This window comes from Babylonia areolata, chromosome 16, assembly GCF_041734735.1.
Source record: "Babylonia areolata isolate BAREFJ2019XMU chromosome 16, ASM4173473v1, whole genome shotgun sequence".
NCBI classification, from domain to species: Eukaryota; Metazoa; Mollusca; class Gastropoda; order Neogastropoda; family Buccinidae; genus Babylonia; species Babylonia areolata.
The window spans coordinates 19,544,811-19,561,510 of record NC_134891.1 but is presented as its reverse complement, the minus strand read 5'-3'; the positions used below and the strand labels follow the sequence as shown (position 1 = coordinate 19,561,510).

Below are 16,700 nucleotides of genomic sequence, written 5' to 3'. Positions count from 1 at the left end.
CAACACTCAACACACTGTACTTCACCTGTCAACACACAACACACTGTGCTTTACTTCACCTGTCAACACACACTGTACAGCACTTCACTATCTCCACAAAGAAATTCATGTGTGCTGTAAAAGTATGCTGCATATACAATGTACCAGAATCACTCAAATCTTTCAAAATGAACAGAAAAATGAAATGAAACAGTCATGCTAAAAGGACATAGAATGATTAAATGCTATAAAGGACATAAAATGGTTAACTTGAATGCTTAATGTTGATGAAAACCTCCCATACAGTAATCACAATTATACACAAATACATGCACAAGGAAATTCCCATGAAGTTTAATAAAGTACTTTTGATTCTGATTGATTACACATGCAAAAACCACAGTAGGGGAAATGGCATACAACAGCATAAGCAATACATATGTGGAACAAATACTGAACGAAATTCTCTTTAAAAAATTAAAAAAACCAAAAAAACAACCCAAAACAACCCAACAACTAAAAAGAAAACAAAACAGCATAGCAATACTTACAACAAAAGAATAAGCATAAGACAGTATAATATATGCTTTTATCAAACACAGACCTATAATCAAAATTAAGCCATTTATAATAGCATTTTATTAAGCATAAAACAACATATGCTACAATCAAACAGACACATGATCAACATTAAGCCATTTAATAGCGTAAATTGAAACAAAAAAGTGTAAAACAATAAAAAATAAAAATAAAAATAAAAATCCACATACACAGACATATGAAAACAGTGTAAAAAAAAAAAACAACAACAAAAAAACAACAACCCAATAAGGCATGTAAGATAATCAAACACAGAGACACACAAAAACAAAGAGTTAAAAAAAAAAAAAAAAAAAAAAAAAAGGCACACACACAGACACTGACACACAGACACAGACCTTGTGCACGGTCAGCCCGTTGACTGGTCGCACCCGCTGCTTGAGCTCTCTGTTGAGCGTGGCTCCCAGCTCACAGTCCCTCAGCTGGGGGGACAACACAACACAACACCACAGGGTTATGGCTCACTCCTGTGCACTCAGTACCTTGCCTTCAGTTCCATCCAATGCCCAACCACTCCATTTTTAGCTGGGTTTGTTTGGTTGTTGTTTTTTTTCAAATATTGATGATGAAGAAGAAGGAGGAGGAGGAGGAGGATGACGATGATGATGATGATGATGCCATGGAGGTCCATTTAGGTTTGGGACGACATGACCAGGTTGTGCTCTACGCTTCCTGTCATGATGATATCCCGGCGACAACCAGGCTCGAGAGGTACAGACGCTTGCAGTGTGCTGGTCAGGAAATTAAAGCAACACACCCAAAGATGCATCCGTGTAGCAGATGATGCTAGACTGTGTGGTCCCAGTCTTCCCATTTAAGCCCATAGCACACTCAGCTCTGGGTAGGAGCCAGCTGCAGGCCTAAAAAGCCACCAAGCTAGGTTTTTTGTTTGTTTGTTTTTTCTTTTTCGCTCATGGGCTGCGACAACACATTCACTTGTATACGCTGGTGGGCTTTTACGTGTTTGTACCTCTCCCATGAAGGCAGCCTTACTCTGTTTTCGGGAGGGTGCATGTCAGGTATGTTCTTGTTTCCATTACCCACCGAACGCCAACATGTATTACAGAATCTTTAACGTGTGTATTTATCTTCTGCTTGCATACACACACACACACAAAGGGTGTTCAGGCACTAGCAGGTCTGCACATCTCTTGACCTGGGAGATCAGAAGAATCTCCACCCTTTACCCACCCAAGACCCTCAGATTGAAAGGCCAACGCTTTAACCACTTGACTGTTGTGCCCATCCTTGTTTTTCTAAATTCACTCCTCCAGTCTCCTCAGGTCCATTCCTTCACCCTGAGACAGGTTTGCATCATTATCTCTTTTGCTGTGGAACTGTGTATCTGAAAGAATGCGATCTGTGCGACAGCTATTTCTTCTTCATTTGCTGTCACACCGAGTGCAGGTAAAGGAGCAGAATTTGTGTGTGTGTGTGTGTGTGTGTTTGAGAAGACAGTCAATTCAGATCAATCTTAAGACAAATCAAGTAGCTGTACTGCTTTTGTCTGCTTACTTACAATCACAATGGAACCGCATTTGTCTTGAAAAAAAACACAACCCAAAACAACTCCCCTACACTCTCTGCTGTTTCCATACTGACACATTACCAACACTGATGTTCTTTCCACACTGACACATCACCAACACTGACACTCCTACACTGACACATCACCAACACTGACACTCTTCCTACACTGAGACACCACCGACACTGACACTCTTTCCACACTGACACATCAGCACCGACACTCCTACACTGACACATCAACACTGACACTCTTCCTACACTGACATACCCACCAACACTGACACCCCTCCTCTTTCAACACTGACACCCCTCTTTCTACACTGACACATCACCAGCACTGACCCCCACCCCCCCACACTGATACATTACCAACACTGACACTCTTTATACACTGACATACCCACAAATACTGACACCCCTCCTCTTTCCACACTGACACACCACCAACACTGACACCCCTCCTCTTTCCACACTGACACACCACCAACACGGACACCCCTCCTCTTTCCACACAGACACCCCTCCTCTTTCCACACTGACACACCACCAACACGAACACCCCTCCTCTTTCCACACGGACACCCCTCCTCTTTCCACACTGACACACCACCAACACGGACACCCCTCCTCTTTCCACACGGACACCCCTCCTCTTTCCACATGGACACCCCTCCTCTTTCCACACTGACACACCACCAACACGGACACCCCTCCTCTTTCCACACTGACACCCCTCCTCTTTCCACATGGACACCCCTCCTCTTTCCACACTGACACACCACCAACACTGACACCCCTCCTCTTTCCACACTGACACCCCTCCTCTTTCCACACGGACACCCCTCCTCTTTCAACACTGACACACCACCAACACGGACACCCCTCCTCTTTCAACACTGACACCCCTCCTCTTTCCACACTGACACACCACCAACACGGACACCCCTCCTCTTTCCACACTGACACACCACCAACACGGACACCCCTCCTCTTTCCACACTGACACCCCTCCTCTTTCCACACGGAGACCCCTCCTCTTTCCACACTGACACACCACCAACACGGACACCCCTCCTCTTTCAACACTGACACCCCTCCTCTTTCCACACTGACACATTACCAACACTGACACCCCTCCTCTTTCCACACTGACACATTACCAACACAGACACCCCTCCTCTTTCCACACTGACACATCATCAACACTGACACCCCTCCTGTTTCCACACTGACACACCACCAACACTGACACCCCTCCTCTTTCAACACCGACACATCGTCAACACTCACACTCTTTCCACACTGACACATCACCAATACTGACACCCCTCCTCTTTCCACATCATCAACACTGACACCCCTCCTCTTTCCACATCATCAACACTGACACCCCTCCTCTTTCAACACCGACACATCGTCAACACTCACACTCTTTCCACACGGACACACCACCAATACTGACACCCCTCCTCTTTCCACATCATCAACACTGACACCCCTCCTCTTTCAACACCGACACATCGTCAACACTGACACTCTTTCCACACGGACACACCACCAACACTGACATCCCTCCTCTTTCAACACTGACACACCATCAACACTGACACCCCTCCTCTTTCAACACCGACACATCGTCAACACTCACACTCTTTCTACACTGACACATCGCCAACACTGACATCCCTTCTCTTTCCACATCACCAACACTCACACTCTTTCTACATTGACACAACAACACTGGCTCCCCCCTTTGCTCTGCAGCCAGCACTCACTCACCCGGATGTTGTTGAGGTTCCAGCAGATGTCCTTGATGTTGATGTTCTTGGAGTACGTGGCCCAGCCGCGGCGGAAGAAGCGTCTCTCCGGCTGGGGGTCCTGAAGGGCCACGCGCATGAACCCTGGGTACCGCTTGCACAGCTGTCACCACACCCAACAACACACAATCACTCCCGCTGTTCAAATCCCAGCTAAAAACCTCTTCAGCTGTCACCAAACCCAACAACACACAATCACTCTACTGTTCAAATCTCAGCTAAAACCTCTTCAGCTGTCACCACACCCAACAAAACACAATCACTCCTGCTGTTCAAATCCCAGCTAAAACCACTTCAGCTGTCACCCCACCAACAACACACAATCACTCCCACTGTTCAAATCCCAGCTAAAAACCTCTTCAGCTGTCACCACACCAACAACACACAATCACTCCGGCTGTTCAAATCCCAGCTAAAAAAAAACAAACTCTTCTGTCCTTGAAGGCGTTTTGTGTCACTGTCTTTTTTTTTTTTCTCTCACTGTTAATTTCAGCACACACACATAGACACACCACAGATACCCCTCCGCACACACACATAAAGACACTGACATACACAAAGACCAGACTCCCCCCACATACACAAACTATGAAACTAACCAACCAAAGTAACCCTGACAAAACACACACACACACACGCACACAAACAACACACAGACACACCTCACACACACACAGACACACACACAGAAACCACTCAACACACAGAAACACACAGACACAGACCAGACACTCTCCACACACACAAAACTATGAAACCAACCGACCAAAGTAACCCCCACGACATACACACATCAACACACACACAGACACCTACACAGACACAGAAAGACACACCTCACACACACACAAGACACCCCTCTCCACACACACACACACAGGAATACTGACCGCCTCGACCTCCTGCTTGGTGATGGTGGGCGCCAGGTTGCGGAGGAAGATGGAGTTGGTGCGGTGCAGGGGGCGGGGCATGGTGGGGGTGAGGAGGGGAGTGTTGGGGGCAGGGATGGGGGTGGTGGTGGCCATCGCCTCCTGCCCGTCCTCCTCCGCCTTTGTGTTCACCTCCTTCTCCGACTCCCCGCCCTCCTTCTCTTTGCTCTCTGCAGGGAGGCAGGCAGGCACAGGTCAGAGAGAGAGAGAGAGAGACAGAGAGAAAAGGAAAAAAAAAAAGAATTTTATTTTTCGGAGAGTAAAGGGGCAAGCACAATGCGCTTGTTTACATCTCGCCCTCTGGTCAAGAATAATGATGAGAGACAGAGAGTGTGCGAGTGCAAGTGTGTGTGTGTGTGTGTGTGTGTGTGTATGGCATGTGTGTGTGGAGTGTGTGAGTGTGCATCATGTGCATGTGTAGGTGTATGTGTGGGTGGGTGGGAAGGGGTGTGGGGTTGTTGCGGGTTTTGTGTGTGTGCGTTTGTGTGTCTGTGTGTGTGTGTCCTTTGAACCTCTCATCCTGCTTACCTCATCGACTTAAAGGGATGAAAGGAAAGCTCTCATGCATATCTACCATCCTACAAAGTTTGGTTCATCTACCATCCTACAAAGTTTGGTTCCTATACTTTTCACAGCTGCCAAGAAAATTCCAACATACCAAGTACACACACAAACACACACACACACACATAGTATATACACACAAACAATCGAGACTTGGCAATTACACACTCACTTTGTCTACAAACAGGAGTAAAAGAAAATCAGACCTTTCAGGTTTGGCAGACGTATGTTTACAACAGTAAACGCTAAAATCATTCTACATTTCACCAAAACAAGTCTTGCCAGCTTCTGACACCATCACCACAAACGTCCTGACCAGAATACACAATCTCTATTTCACCAAATCAGACCGACACCAGAGCAAATAGTAATAATTATGATACCACCCTCCATTTTCTTTCCGTCTATCTCTCAAATTTGCTCCAACCTCAGAGCGTTTTAACACACTGACTAATGAACCGTGGTGAAATGACATCAGAATGGAGAGTTAGAAATGCAGTTTTGTTTTGTGCACTTGTCAGTGTTATAACTGAGTTTCCTGAGCAAACAAACAAAAAAAAAAATGCAATCCCAAGAGAAAGAAATACTAAAAATGGTGACTGACACCCTGACCTGTCAGCTGTCTGATCTCAGTGAGGTAACAGCCCTTCACTGACACCCTGACCTGTCAGCTGTCTGATCTCAGTGAGGTAACAGCCCTTCACTGACACCCTGACCTGTAAGCTCTGTCTTATCACAGTGAGGTGACAGCTCTTCACTGACACCCTGACTTGTAAGCTCTGTCTTATCACAGTGAGGTGACAGCCCTTCACTTACATCCTGATCTGTAAGCTGTCTGATCTCAGTGAGGTGACAGTACTTCACTGACATCCTGACCTGTAAGCTCTGTCTAATCTCAGTGAGGTGACAGCCCTTCACTGACATCCTGACCTGTAAGCTCTGTCTAATCTCAGTGAGGTGACAGCCCTTCACTGACATTCTGACCTGTAAGCTCTGTCTTATCTCAGTGAGGTGACAGCCCTTCACTGACATTCTGACCTGTAAGTTCTGTCTTATCACAGTGAGGTGACAGCCCTTCACTGACATCCTGACCTGTAAGCTGTCTGATCACAGTGAGGTGAGAGCCCTTCACTAACATCCTGACCTGTAAGCTCTGTCTTATCACAGTGAGGTGACAGCCCTTCACTGACATTCTGACCTGTCAGCTGTCTGATCTCAGTGAGGTGACAGCCCTTCACTGACATCCTGACCTGTCAGCTGTCTGATCTCAGTCAGGTGACAGCCCTTCACTTACACCCTGACCTGTAAGCTCTGTCTTATCACAGTAAGGTGACACCCCTTCACTTACATCCTGACCTGTAAGCTCTGTCTTATCACAGTGAGGTGACAGCCCTTCACTTACATCCTGACCTGTAAGCTCTGTCTTATCACAGTGAGGTGACAGCCCTTCACTTACATCCTGACCTGTAAGCTCTGTCTTATCACAGTGAGGTGACAGCACTTCACTTACGTCCTGACCTGTTAGCTCTGTCTGATCTCAGTCAGGTGACAGCCCTTCACTTACATCCTGACCTGTAAGCTCTGTCTAATCTCAGTGAGGTGACAACCCTTCACTGACAACTCTGACCTGTAAGCTTTGACTGATCTCAGAGAGGTGACAGTCTTTCACTGACATTCTGACCTGTAAGCTCTGTCTTATCACAGTGAGGTGACAGCCCTTCACTGACATCCTGACCTGTAAGCTCTGTCTTATCACAGTGAGGTGACAGCCCTTCACTGACATCCTGACCTGTAAGCTTTGTCTGATCTCAGTCAGGTGACAGCCCTTCATTAACATCCTGACCTGTAAGCTGTCTTATCACAGTGAGGTGACAGCCCTTCACTAACATCCTGACCTGTAAGCTGTCTTATCTCAGTGAGGTGACAGCCCTTCACTGACATCCTGACCTGTAAGCTCTGTCTTATCTCATTGAGGTGACAGCCCTTCACTGACATCCTGACCTATTAGCTGTCTGATCTCAGTGAGGTGACAGCCCTTCACTGACATCCTGACCTGTAAGCTCTGTCTGATCTCAGTGAGGTGACAGCCCTTCACTGACATCCTGACCTGTAAGCTCTGTCTGATCTCAGTGAGGTGACAGCCCTTCACTGACATCCTGACCTGTAAGCTCTGTCTGATCTCAGTCAGGTGATGGCCCTTCACTAATGCACATGCTCATCAGCAGCAGGTCAAGGGGTTAATGATTTTTTAGTCTCATGTAGTACACATCTCACTTCACTAACGAAGCACACTACTCAGCGGCAGTCAAGGAGTTAAAAGCGGGCTGTCTAGTAGTTCTCTGTTCTCTCTCTCTCTCTCACCTTCCTTCTTTGGCGTTGTGGCCTCCTTGGGTTCTGCAGGGGTTCCGTTCGTGGCTGCTGCTGCCGTAGCCTCTGTGCCAGGGGGCAGAGGTTCTTCTTCCAGTCCTGTCAAAACCATGTTTCTTTATGTGTGTGTGTGTGTGTGTGTGTGTGTGTGTGTGTGTGTGTGGCAAACCACTGTGCACCAAGCAAAGAGCTGTGGTGGGGTGTATTACAGTCATTCGTGTCCCACTCTTAACCATGACAACAACAGCAGAGGAGGCAACTGCAGTCCCGACAACCTTGGTTAGAACTGGATTACAGTGCAGGGTATCTTGCCTAAGTTGCATCTCCACCCTCTCAGCCTAGACAAAGGTTTAGCCTAGCTAGTCAGCGTTTTGATGGTCCCCAGAGGACAGCCAGCCCCTGAGGCTGCAGCACTAAGAGCCAGTGCAATCTTGTTGGAGAGTCACAGTCCTTCACAAATGGCTAAGCTGTAAATGAATTCCCACTGTAACGTAGAAACCATTGATCATACAGCTCTCACTCTGCCATTGGATCCAGCTGTAAGCTTACCAGTGGAGGGGAAGAAGATAATGTGTTGTGAACTGTGGGTCTGGTCCTGTGTCACTGCTGTGTTGTGATGTGGTGCACTGTGGTGACATGCACACTGATATAACAGCGTCATGTCCACTGGATCAGGGTAGTTCACAGCAGCAGTGTGACGCAATGAAGGTTTGTGACTCACATGCTCTGCTGCACACTGACCTGCTGCGCTTTCGTCCCATTTCCACTCAACAGCATCCTTCACTGGCAGCTCTGGAAAACTACAGATGTGTCGTTTTACCCCATAGCGAGCTCAAGACAGATTCCTTGTATGTGACCCCTTTGTCAGGCACTGCAGGGAGCTTCCATTGCTGCTTCACACATACATTCACATGCACACATACAACACACACATCCCACCCCCCCCCACACACACCACAAACACAGCCCTATGTGACAGGACAACACATCCAAAAAGGAACAACAGAGGCAAATCCTCACACAGTCCCCCCCGTCACCCCTCCCTCCCCCCACCCCCTGCCCTCAGTTCTCTCCCCTGGGTGGCATGGACCTACCTGGTGGAGCAGGCTCCATGTCGGAGTCAGAGCCGCTCTCAGATTCCGACTCGCTCTCGTAGCTGTACTCCGACTTCTCTCGGTTCGTCTTCTTCCTCTTTCCTCGCCGCTTCTGATGGGACACACACAGACCGCGAGTCAGTGTTGGCAATCCAGTGCTTCATTTTGTATTCTTGTATTCTGTTACAATTTATCACAACAGATTTCTCACTGTGAAATTCCGGCTGCTCTCTCCCCGCCTGGGGCAGCACAACCACAACTATGAGAACACCATCCTTTTTTCCTCTGCCTGCAAAGAGTATTTGTTTTCCTATCAAAATGTTGTTGTTTTTTCTGTGGAATTCTGCCAAAGACAACCTTTCTGTTGTTGTTGCTTCTTTTACGTGTGCTAAGTGCGTGCTATACATATGAGAGAGGGTTAAGGAAGTGATTACATATCACATACGGCATTCATGAGGTTGGCAAGGCGGTGGATGTTTGTTTGCAATCACAATTACGGATGGCTGTTAAACAAAACACACCTGGAGACAGCAGAGACAGAAGTCACACACCCCTCCCCCTCACCTGTTCTTTCTGCTGGCGCTGATACTCCTTCGCCTTCCTCTGCAGCTCCTCCTGTTCTGGGGTGATAGCCATCTCCAGAGGTTTCTGCAGCATGCCATCAGGGCACAATTTCTCAAGGAGGCAACATCATGTTCAGACAAATCCATACATGCCACATGCCAGTGCCTGAACCCCTTTCGTGTGTATACACACAAAGAAGATCAAATATGCATGTTAAAGATCCTGTAATCTATGTCAGCGTTCGGGTGGGTTATGGAAACAAGAACATGCCCAGCATGCACATCCCCAAAAACGGAGTATGGCTGCCCACCGTGGGTAAATAAACAAAATGGTCACAGACATAAAACATCATGTCTGTCTCAATGTGTGTGAGTGCATGCCTGAAATCTGACTGAATGACACAGGAAACAAATGATGAGTGCCCAATGGCAGAAATCAGTCAGCTCTACCCAGGTAGGCAGCCTGTTGTGCAAATGACCAAGTTTGTAACGCGCTCAGAGCTTGGTCTCCAACCTAGGATAGGCACTATATAAGTATCCATATCAAATCAAATCAAAAACATTTTCCTGTGCCAAACCTACACATCAGTCACATCAAGTACAAATTAGAGAACATTTTCCTGTCTCAAACCTACACATCAGTCACATCAAGTACAAATTAGAGAACATTTTCCTGTGTCAAACCTACACATCAGTCACATCAAGAACAAATTAGAGAACATTTTCCTGTGCCAAACCTACACATCAGTCACATCAAGTACAAATGAGAGAACATTTTCCTGTGCCAAACCTACACATCAGTCACATCAAGTACAAATGAGAGAACATTTTCCTGTGCCAAACCTACACATCAGTCACATCAAGTACAAATTAGAGAACATTTTCCTGTCTCAAACCTACACATCAGTCACATCAAGTACAAATTAGAGAACATTTTCCTGTCTCAAACCTACACATCAGTCACATCAAGTACAAATTAGAGAACATTTTCCTGTCTCAAACCTACACATCAGTCACATCAAGAACAAATTAGAGAACATTTTCCTGTCTCAAACCTACACATCAGTCACATCAAGTACAAATTAGAGAACATTTTCCTGTCTCAAACCTACACATCAGTCACATCAAGTACAAATTAGAGAACATTTTCCTGTTTAAAACCTACACATCAGTCACATCAAGAACAAATTAGAGAACATTTTCCTGTCTCAAACCTACACATCAGTCACATCCAGTACAAATTAGAGAACATTTTCCTGTGCCAAACCTACACATCAGTCACATCAAGTACAAATTAGAGAACATTTTCCTGCGCCAAACCTACACATCAGTCATATCAAGAACAAATTAGAGAACATTTTCCTGTCTCAAACCTACACATCAGTCACATCAAGTACAAATTAGAGAACATTTTTCTGTGCCAAACCTACACATCAGTCACATCAAGTACAAATTAGAGAACATTTTCCTGTCTCAAACCTACACATCAGTCACATCAAGTACAAATTAGAGAACATTTTCCTGTGCCAAACCTACGCATCAGTCACATCAAGTACAAATTAGAGAACATTTTCCTGTGCCAAGCCTACACATCAGTCACATCAAGTACAAATAAGAGAACATTATCCTGTGCCAAACCTACACATCAGTGACATCAAGTTCAAATTAGAGAACATTTTCCTGTGTCAAACCTACACATCAGTCACATCAAGTTCAAATTAGAGAACATTTTCCTGTGCCAAACCTACACATCAGTCACATCAAGTTCAAATTAGAGAACATTATCCTGTGCCAAACCTACACATCAGTCACATCAAGTACAAAGTAGAGAACATTTTCCTGTCTCAAACCTACACATCAGTCACATCAAGTACAAATTAGAGAACATTTTCCTGTGCCAAACCTACGCATCAGTCACATCAAGTACAAATTAGAGAACATTTTCCTGTGCCAAACCTACACATCAGTCACATCAAGTACAAATTAGAGAACATTTTCCTGTGCCAAACCTACACATCAGTCACATCAAGTACAAAGTAGAGAACATTTTCCTGTGCCAAACATACACATCACTTACATCAGGAACTTTCTCTGCTGTTGGTTTCTCTTTTGCTTTCTCCTTCTCCTTCTCCTCTCCCTCCTCCTCCTCCTCCCCTTCTTCCATTTCCTTCTCCACCACGGGCTGCGCTGCTTTCTTCCTTCTCTTTTTTCTCCTCTGCCGGCCTGCGACAACATGCACAGGAATTTCTCTTCTTGTAGAAGCAGGACTGATGATAAAAACAAAAGGGGGTAGGTGGCTTCGGTCTTTCTGAGAAGACAAATCCTTTCAGCTTGTGTACACACACACACACATACACAAACACACACATGTGGGAACCCTCTCTCTGGAACAGGTATGCGCAGTTCCATAATACTGGAAACGTTTCCACGACATGCAATGCAAAGCAAAAATGAAAAGTGCAAGAAAATGAATCAAACATCTTTTCCGGTACAGATAAAACAAACCATTCACTGGTGCCAATACTGAAAAGAAATGGCTTACATTGCAATCCAGTGTGGCTGAAATGTGGGTTACACAGTGGACACCATCCACTTCCTGTCCTTCATGAAATTAAGATGTCAAAACAACGTATGTAATGTTGCGTAGCAAACTGACTCAGTAGTAAGTATAACTGAAGGTAAAATTTTACAAGAACTGACTCAGTAGTAAGTTTAAAGAAGCTGAAATATTACAAGATCAAGTGAGAGAATTGCTAGAAACATGGCTGCTAAAGGTGGACACCGTAACCCACTGAATTTTTTGGTTCTTGACATTTCTGTAGAAACAGTGGCCAATGTCTTCACATCTATGACTACTAATTTTTTTTAAATTTTTTTTTTTTAACCTTTAAGAAAACCTGAAAACTGTAAGTTTTTTCACAAAGGATGATATACTTGCAAATACTCAAATAAAATGTAGGTAAGTGGACACCAAATTTCATTCTTCTTCCACTGCACAACAAAAATGCCCTTGCTAGGATGCTGTAACACGCTGAACCGCTTCTGTATTGGTAAACTTTAAACTGAAAAAATCAAACAACATTATGAATAATTTCATATAGCAGTCTCTTTGGTCTCAAGGTTAGGATGGAAAAAAAAAAAAAGTTGGGCGACAAGAGTCACAGAGTGGAACACACATGACTCAGCCCAGTGTTTCCAGTATTGTGGAACTGCACACACAGACACACACACATGCACACTGCACACACACACACTGCACACACACACACTGCACACACACACACTTTTTTTTCCCTTTTGTCCTCCTTCCGGCAATGTAGAGAACATTTTCCTGTGCCAAACCTACACATCACTTACATCAGGAACTTTCTCAGGCGTCTGTTTCTCTTTTGCTTTCTCCTTCTCCTCCACTTCTGTTTCCTTCTCTAGGGAGCTCGTTTCCTCTTACTAGTTCATATTTTAAGGAGTATTTTCATGTTTCAGACAACACCAATCTGCGAAACGTTCTTCCCCCTACCCCCAGGACACCTACATACCCTCTTCTGTACCAACTGATCCTAAGTCTCAGATATCATTTAGTATTTTAGGAGAGAATTACTCTGATAATAGCTGCAAATACATTCTCTGGGCTCAAAAGAAATGACAACTATGTTTCACATATATCATTTAAAGTCAAAGTGCAAGCACAAAGGAAAGTGACAACGACAAACATTAACTGACAACACTAACAGTTTCTCACTTATTGCTGGCTTCTGACCCCAAAACAGTACATAGTCTTACACTGGATGCAACTCTTTCTAATCACTACATTCTTGAGACATATCATTATCTTAGGTTGGATGCAACTGTTTGTTACATTTTTTACCACTACACTCTGTCATGAATATTAAACAGCTACACTCATTTGAACCTCCTAAGCTTATAACAGAACGCTGACCAATATTTGAAGGAGTGTTTTTACGTATAACTATAAAACAACAACAGTCAGCTGAACACCCCCCTCCTCCCCCCACCCCTGCCCCCACCACCCACAACCTTCTGAACACACTTTTGGCAAAGATAGTTTTAAGTGAACAAGAAGGAACAGAGAGACCGCAACTTCAACCCTACAGCTAAAACCTTTAGAAAAACTGTTAAAGCACAAATGATCATGATAAAAATATGATTACGAAAATGTCAATGGCAAAAGTGAAAGATCTGATAGAATTTTATTTGATATTTGGGCATTCCCCTGACTTTGCACCAGCCATATTTTTGTTGTTGTTTTTCAGCTTACTTGGCTTTTTCAATTTGTTTCTTTCTTTTACGTGAGACTAGGAGTTGCAGAGAAAAAAAAAAATCACCAATACAATACACTGGTTTTGATTTCATCTCTATGTATGTCGGGGGGGGGGGGGGGGGAACAAACAAACAAAAAAACATAAATATATATATGGTTCTCACGGCTTCTCCACAGGAATGTTCTCTGACGTGGTTCGGCTCCGAGCACCCTCCTCCTTCTCAGACGACTGGGGTTCATCCAGAATGGTCAGGTCAAGGTCAGTCCCTCCTTCCATCCGGATCACCGCTGAACGTCAGACAGCATGTCATGTGTGTACAGAGACACACAGAGAGAGAAAAGAGAGAGAGAGAGAGAGAGAGAGAGACAAGACAAGACAATGGTTTATTTGTCAGGCCTCCGGCCCATAACAAAGGAGTGGGCCACTAACAAAAATATTACATAATGAATCAAATAGTGTGAATAATATATCAATGCGCATGTGACTTGCAAGCTCTCTCTCTCTCTCTCTCATTATCCCTCTCTCTCCTCTCCCTTCCCTCAAACACATGCACGCACGCATATACACACCCACATGCACGCTCGCGCGCTAAACACACAGATCCAGCGATCTGGGTTAAGTGAAATGCTGACAAGCTAACAAAACTTACAAAAAAATAATTACAAATTGCAAGAATCGGAAAAAAGGGGGCAGGGGGGGTTGATGTATACGCCACAGGGTAACAAAATGCATACCTATATTCATCCACTCGTGTCCAAGTACAAAAGCTCCGCACAGAGAGAGAGAGAGAGAGAGAGAGAGAGAGAGAGAGAGAGAGAGAGAGAGAGACTTTGGCTCTTCTGTAGCCAGTTACTAACTCATGCGCATGTGCACAGTGTTCGAATTAACAACTTTCCAACTCCATCACTGACAGTTCACCCATGAAAAAGGTTTAAGCATTGGGTTTTTTTTGTTGTTGTTGTTTTTTCTCCCCATAACACGTTATCTGCAACTGTAATATCAAGAATGGTCATCAATATTTACATGTTTCTGTTTCTGTAATTACTATGGCTATACCAGAAAGAAAGGCATGTACACAAGCATGCTTGTGTGTGTGTGTGTGTGTGTGTGTGCGCACGCGTGTGTGCGTGCATGCGTGCGTGTACTCAATGCATGCATGCATGCGTAATTTTTGTGTGCTTTATGTCAGACACGTTACTGTGACACCATCTAAGAAGTTTAACACACAATAAGAGCACAAAATAAATGTACTATCATCTATATCATGAATGCAACAACAGCAATAAAAAGCTGCAGCAAATTCCTCATGGCCATACCAGCTCCATGACCACCCTGTGTGTCCATGTTGGATAGTGCTTAATAATGTACCACATGAACGTTATGTACGCAATTCCAACATCAACAAAAAAAACAACCCTGCTGCCTATTCTTTACAGCCAAACCAGCGTCCAGTGCCCTGAGGATGCCATTATCTGATTATGTCTGTATACATGTAACAACAGTTTTAGTTTCTCTAAGTTAAGTCACTGCGTCTGGACAAATCCATATACATAGGACATACCAACATCCATGACCTTGTTGATGTCAAACTGTCCATGCAACAACAACAAAAGATTGCAGGTTATTCTGGAAAGCCATACCATACACACACAAAAGCATGTACACACACACACACACACACACACAAATAGCCTGTTCCTGACAGCCATACCACACACACACAGAAAACACACAAAAACACATACTCACACATACACACACACAGAGCACAAAAACACATACTGACTCGTACGCAAGCACACACGCATGCACACATACACAACCAAACAGCCTATTCTTGACGGCCATACCACATATACACACAGAACACACAAACACAGAGCAAAAATACACACACACAGCACAAACACACAAACGCACACACTCACAAACAGCCTATTCCTGACAGCCATGCCACACACACACACACAGAACACACAAACACACATGTATACGTACACAGAGATCACAAAAACACATACTCACACACACACACACACAGAGCCTATTCCCAATGGTCAGACCACACACACACACACACACACACACACACACACAGCCTATCCCAGACAGACAGACAGACAAGACATACCGGCGTCCATGACCTTGAGGATGTCATCCTGTCGGTCCACATCCAGCACCAGGTTGTCCAGGCGCCCAGTGTCCAGCAGCTCTTTGAAGACCGCCAGGCGACTCTGCAGGGAGCTGCGGATCTCCTCCTGTCGCTTGGCGTACTCCTCCGGGTGGAATTTGGATTTGAACCTTCACCACGGGGGAACACACAGTGCATAACACTCACAAGAGCAGTTTGTCTTCGTTTTGGGGGGTGCTAAAAAAATATATATCATATATATATATATATATATATAGAGAGAGAGAGAGAGAGAGAGAGAGAGAGAGAGACTGAAAAAATATAAAGATTGGAAAATAATAATAATAATAATAAAAATTAAAATAAATTTTTTTTAAAAATATATATATATATGAATTCTCACTGATAATAGTCTATATAGAAAGAAAGATAGACATTTTCTCAATTGTGAACTCACTGGATTAACAACAAAACTGTTGTAATGTTTTTATGTTGTGTTTATATCTATCTGGATGATGTGAGGCACTTTGAACAGCGTTCGTACTGGATACCGCGCCACAAAGTTATGCATTATTATCATTATTATTATACATCAATAGTTTTGCGGATTACTGGGTGTTTTCTTGTCTTTTGGGGGTTTGAAAAGTTCAATAAATCTGAAAATAGGATATTCATTGCATTTATGGTTTTAAAAATTCTAGTTTTGAGATCTGGATACTGTCTTTCTGGGTTTGAAAAAAAAAATCAGTAAATTTGAGGATTATGTGGCGTTGTCATTTTCCTGCTTGGAAAAAAAAATAATTGAGGATAATGTTGCCTTAATGCTTTTCTAGTTTGTTCAGTTGG

At 44.3% G+C, this 16,700-nt stretch overlaps 1 protein-coding gene across 1 annotated transcript in view; it reads right to left on the bottom strand.

The window, feature by feature from the left end:
- LOC143291219 (serrate RNA effector molecule homolog) overlaps nucleotides 1-16,700 on the bottom strand; it is a 43,405-nt gene that overhangs the window by 16,425 nt on the left and 10,280 nt on the right. Inside the window, exons 6-15 of the mRNA XM_076600984.1 lie at nucleotides 15,855-16,024; nucleotides 13,887-14,010; nucleotides 12,792-12,795; nucleotides 11,521-11,568; nucleotides 9,445-9,528; nucleotides 8,881-8,992; nucleotides 7,781-7,885; nucleotides 4,817-5,025; nucleotides 3,889-4,029; nucleotides 918-1,001 (exon numbers count right to left, since the gene is read on the bottom strand). Coding sequence (XP_076457099.1) covers nucleotides 918-1,001; nucleotides 3,889-4,029; nucleotides 4,817-5,025; nucleotides 7,781-7,885; nucleotides 8,881-8,992; nucleotides 9,445-9,528; nucleotides 11,521-11,568; nucleotides 12,792-12,795; nucleotides 13,887-14,010; nucleotides 15,855-16,024 — 1,081 coding nt within the window. The remainder of the gene's footprint in view (nucleotides 1-917; nucleotides 1,002-3,888; nucleotides 4,030-4,816; nucleotides 5,026-7,780; nucleotides 7,886-8,880; nucleotides 8,993-9,444; nucleotides 9,529-11,520; nucleotides 11,569-12,791; nucleotides 12,796-13,886; nucleotides 14,011-15,854; nucleotides 16,025-16,700) is intronic.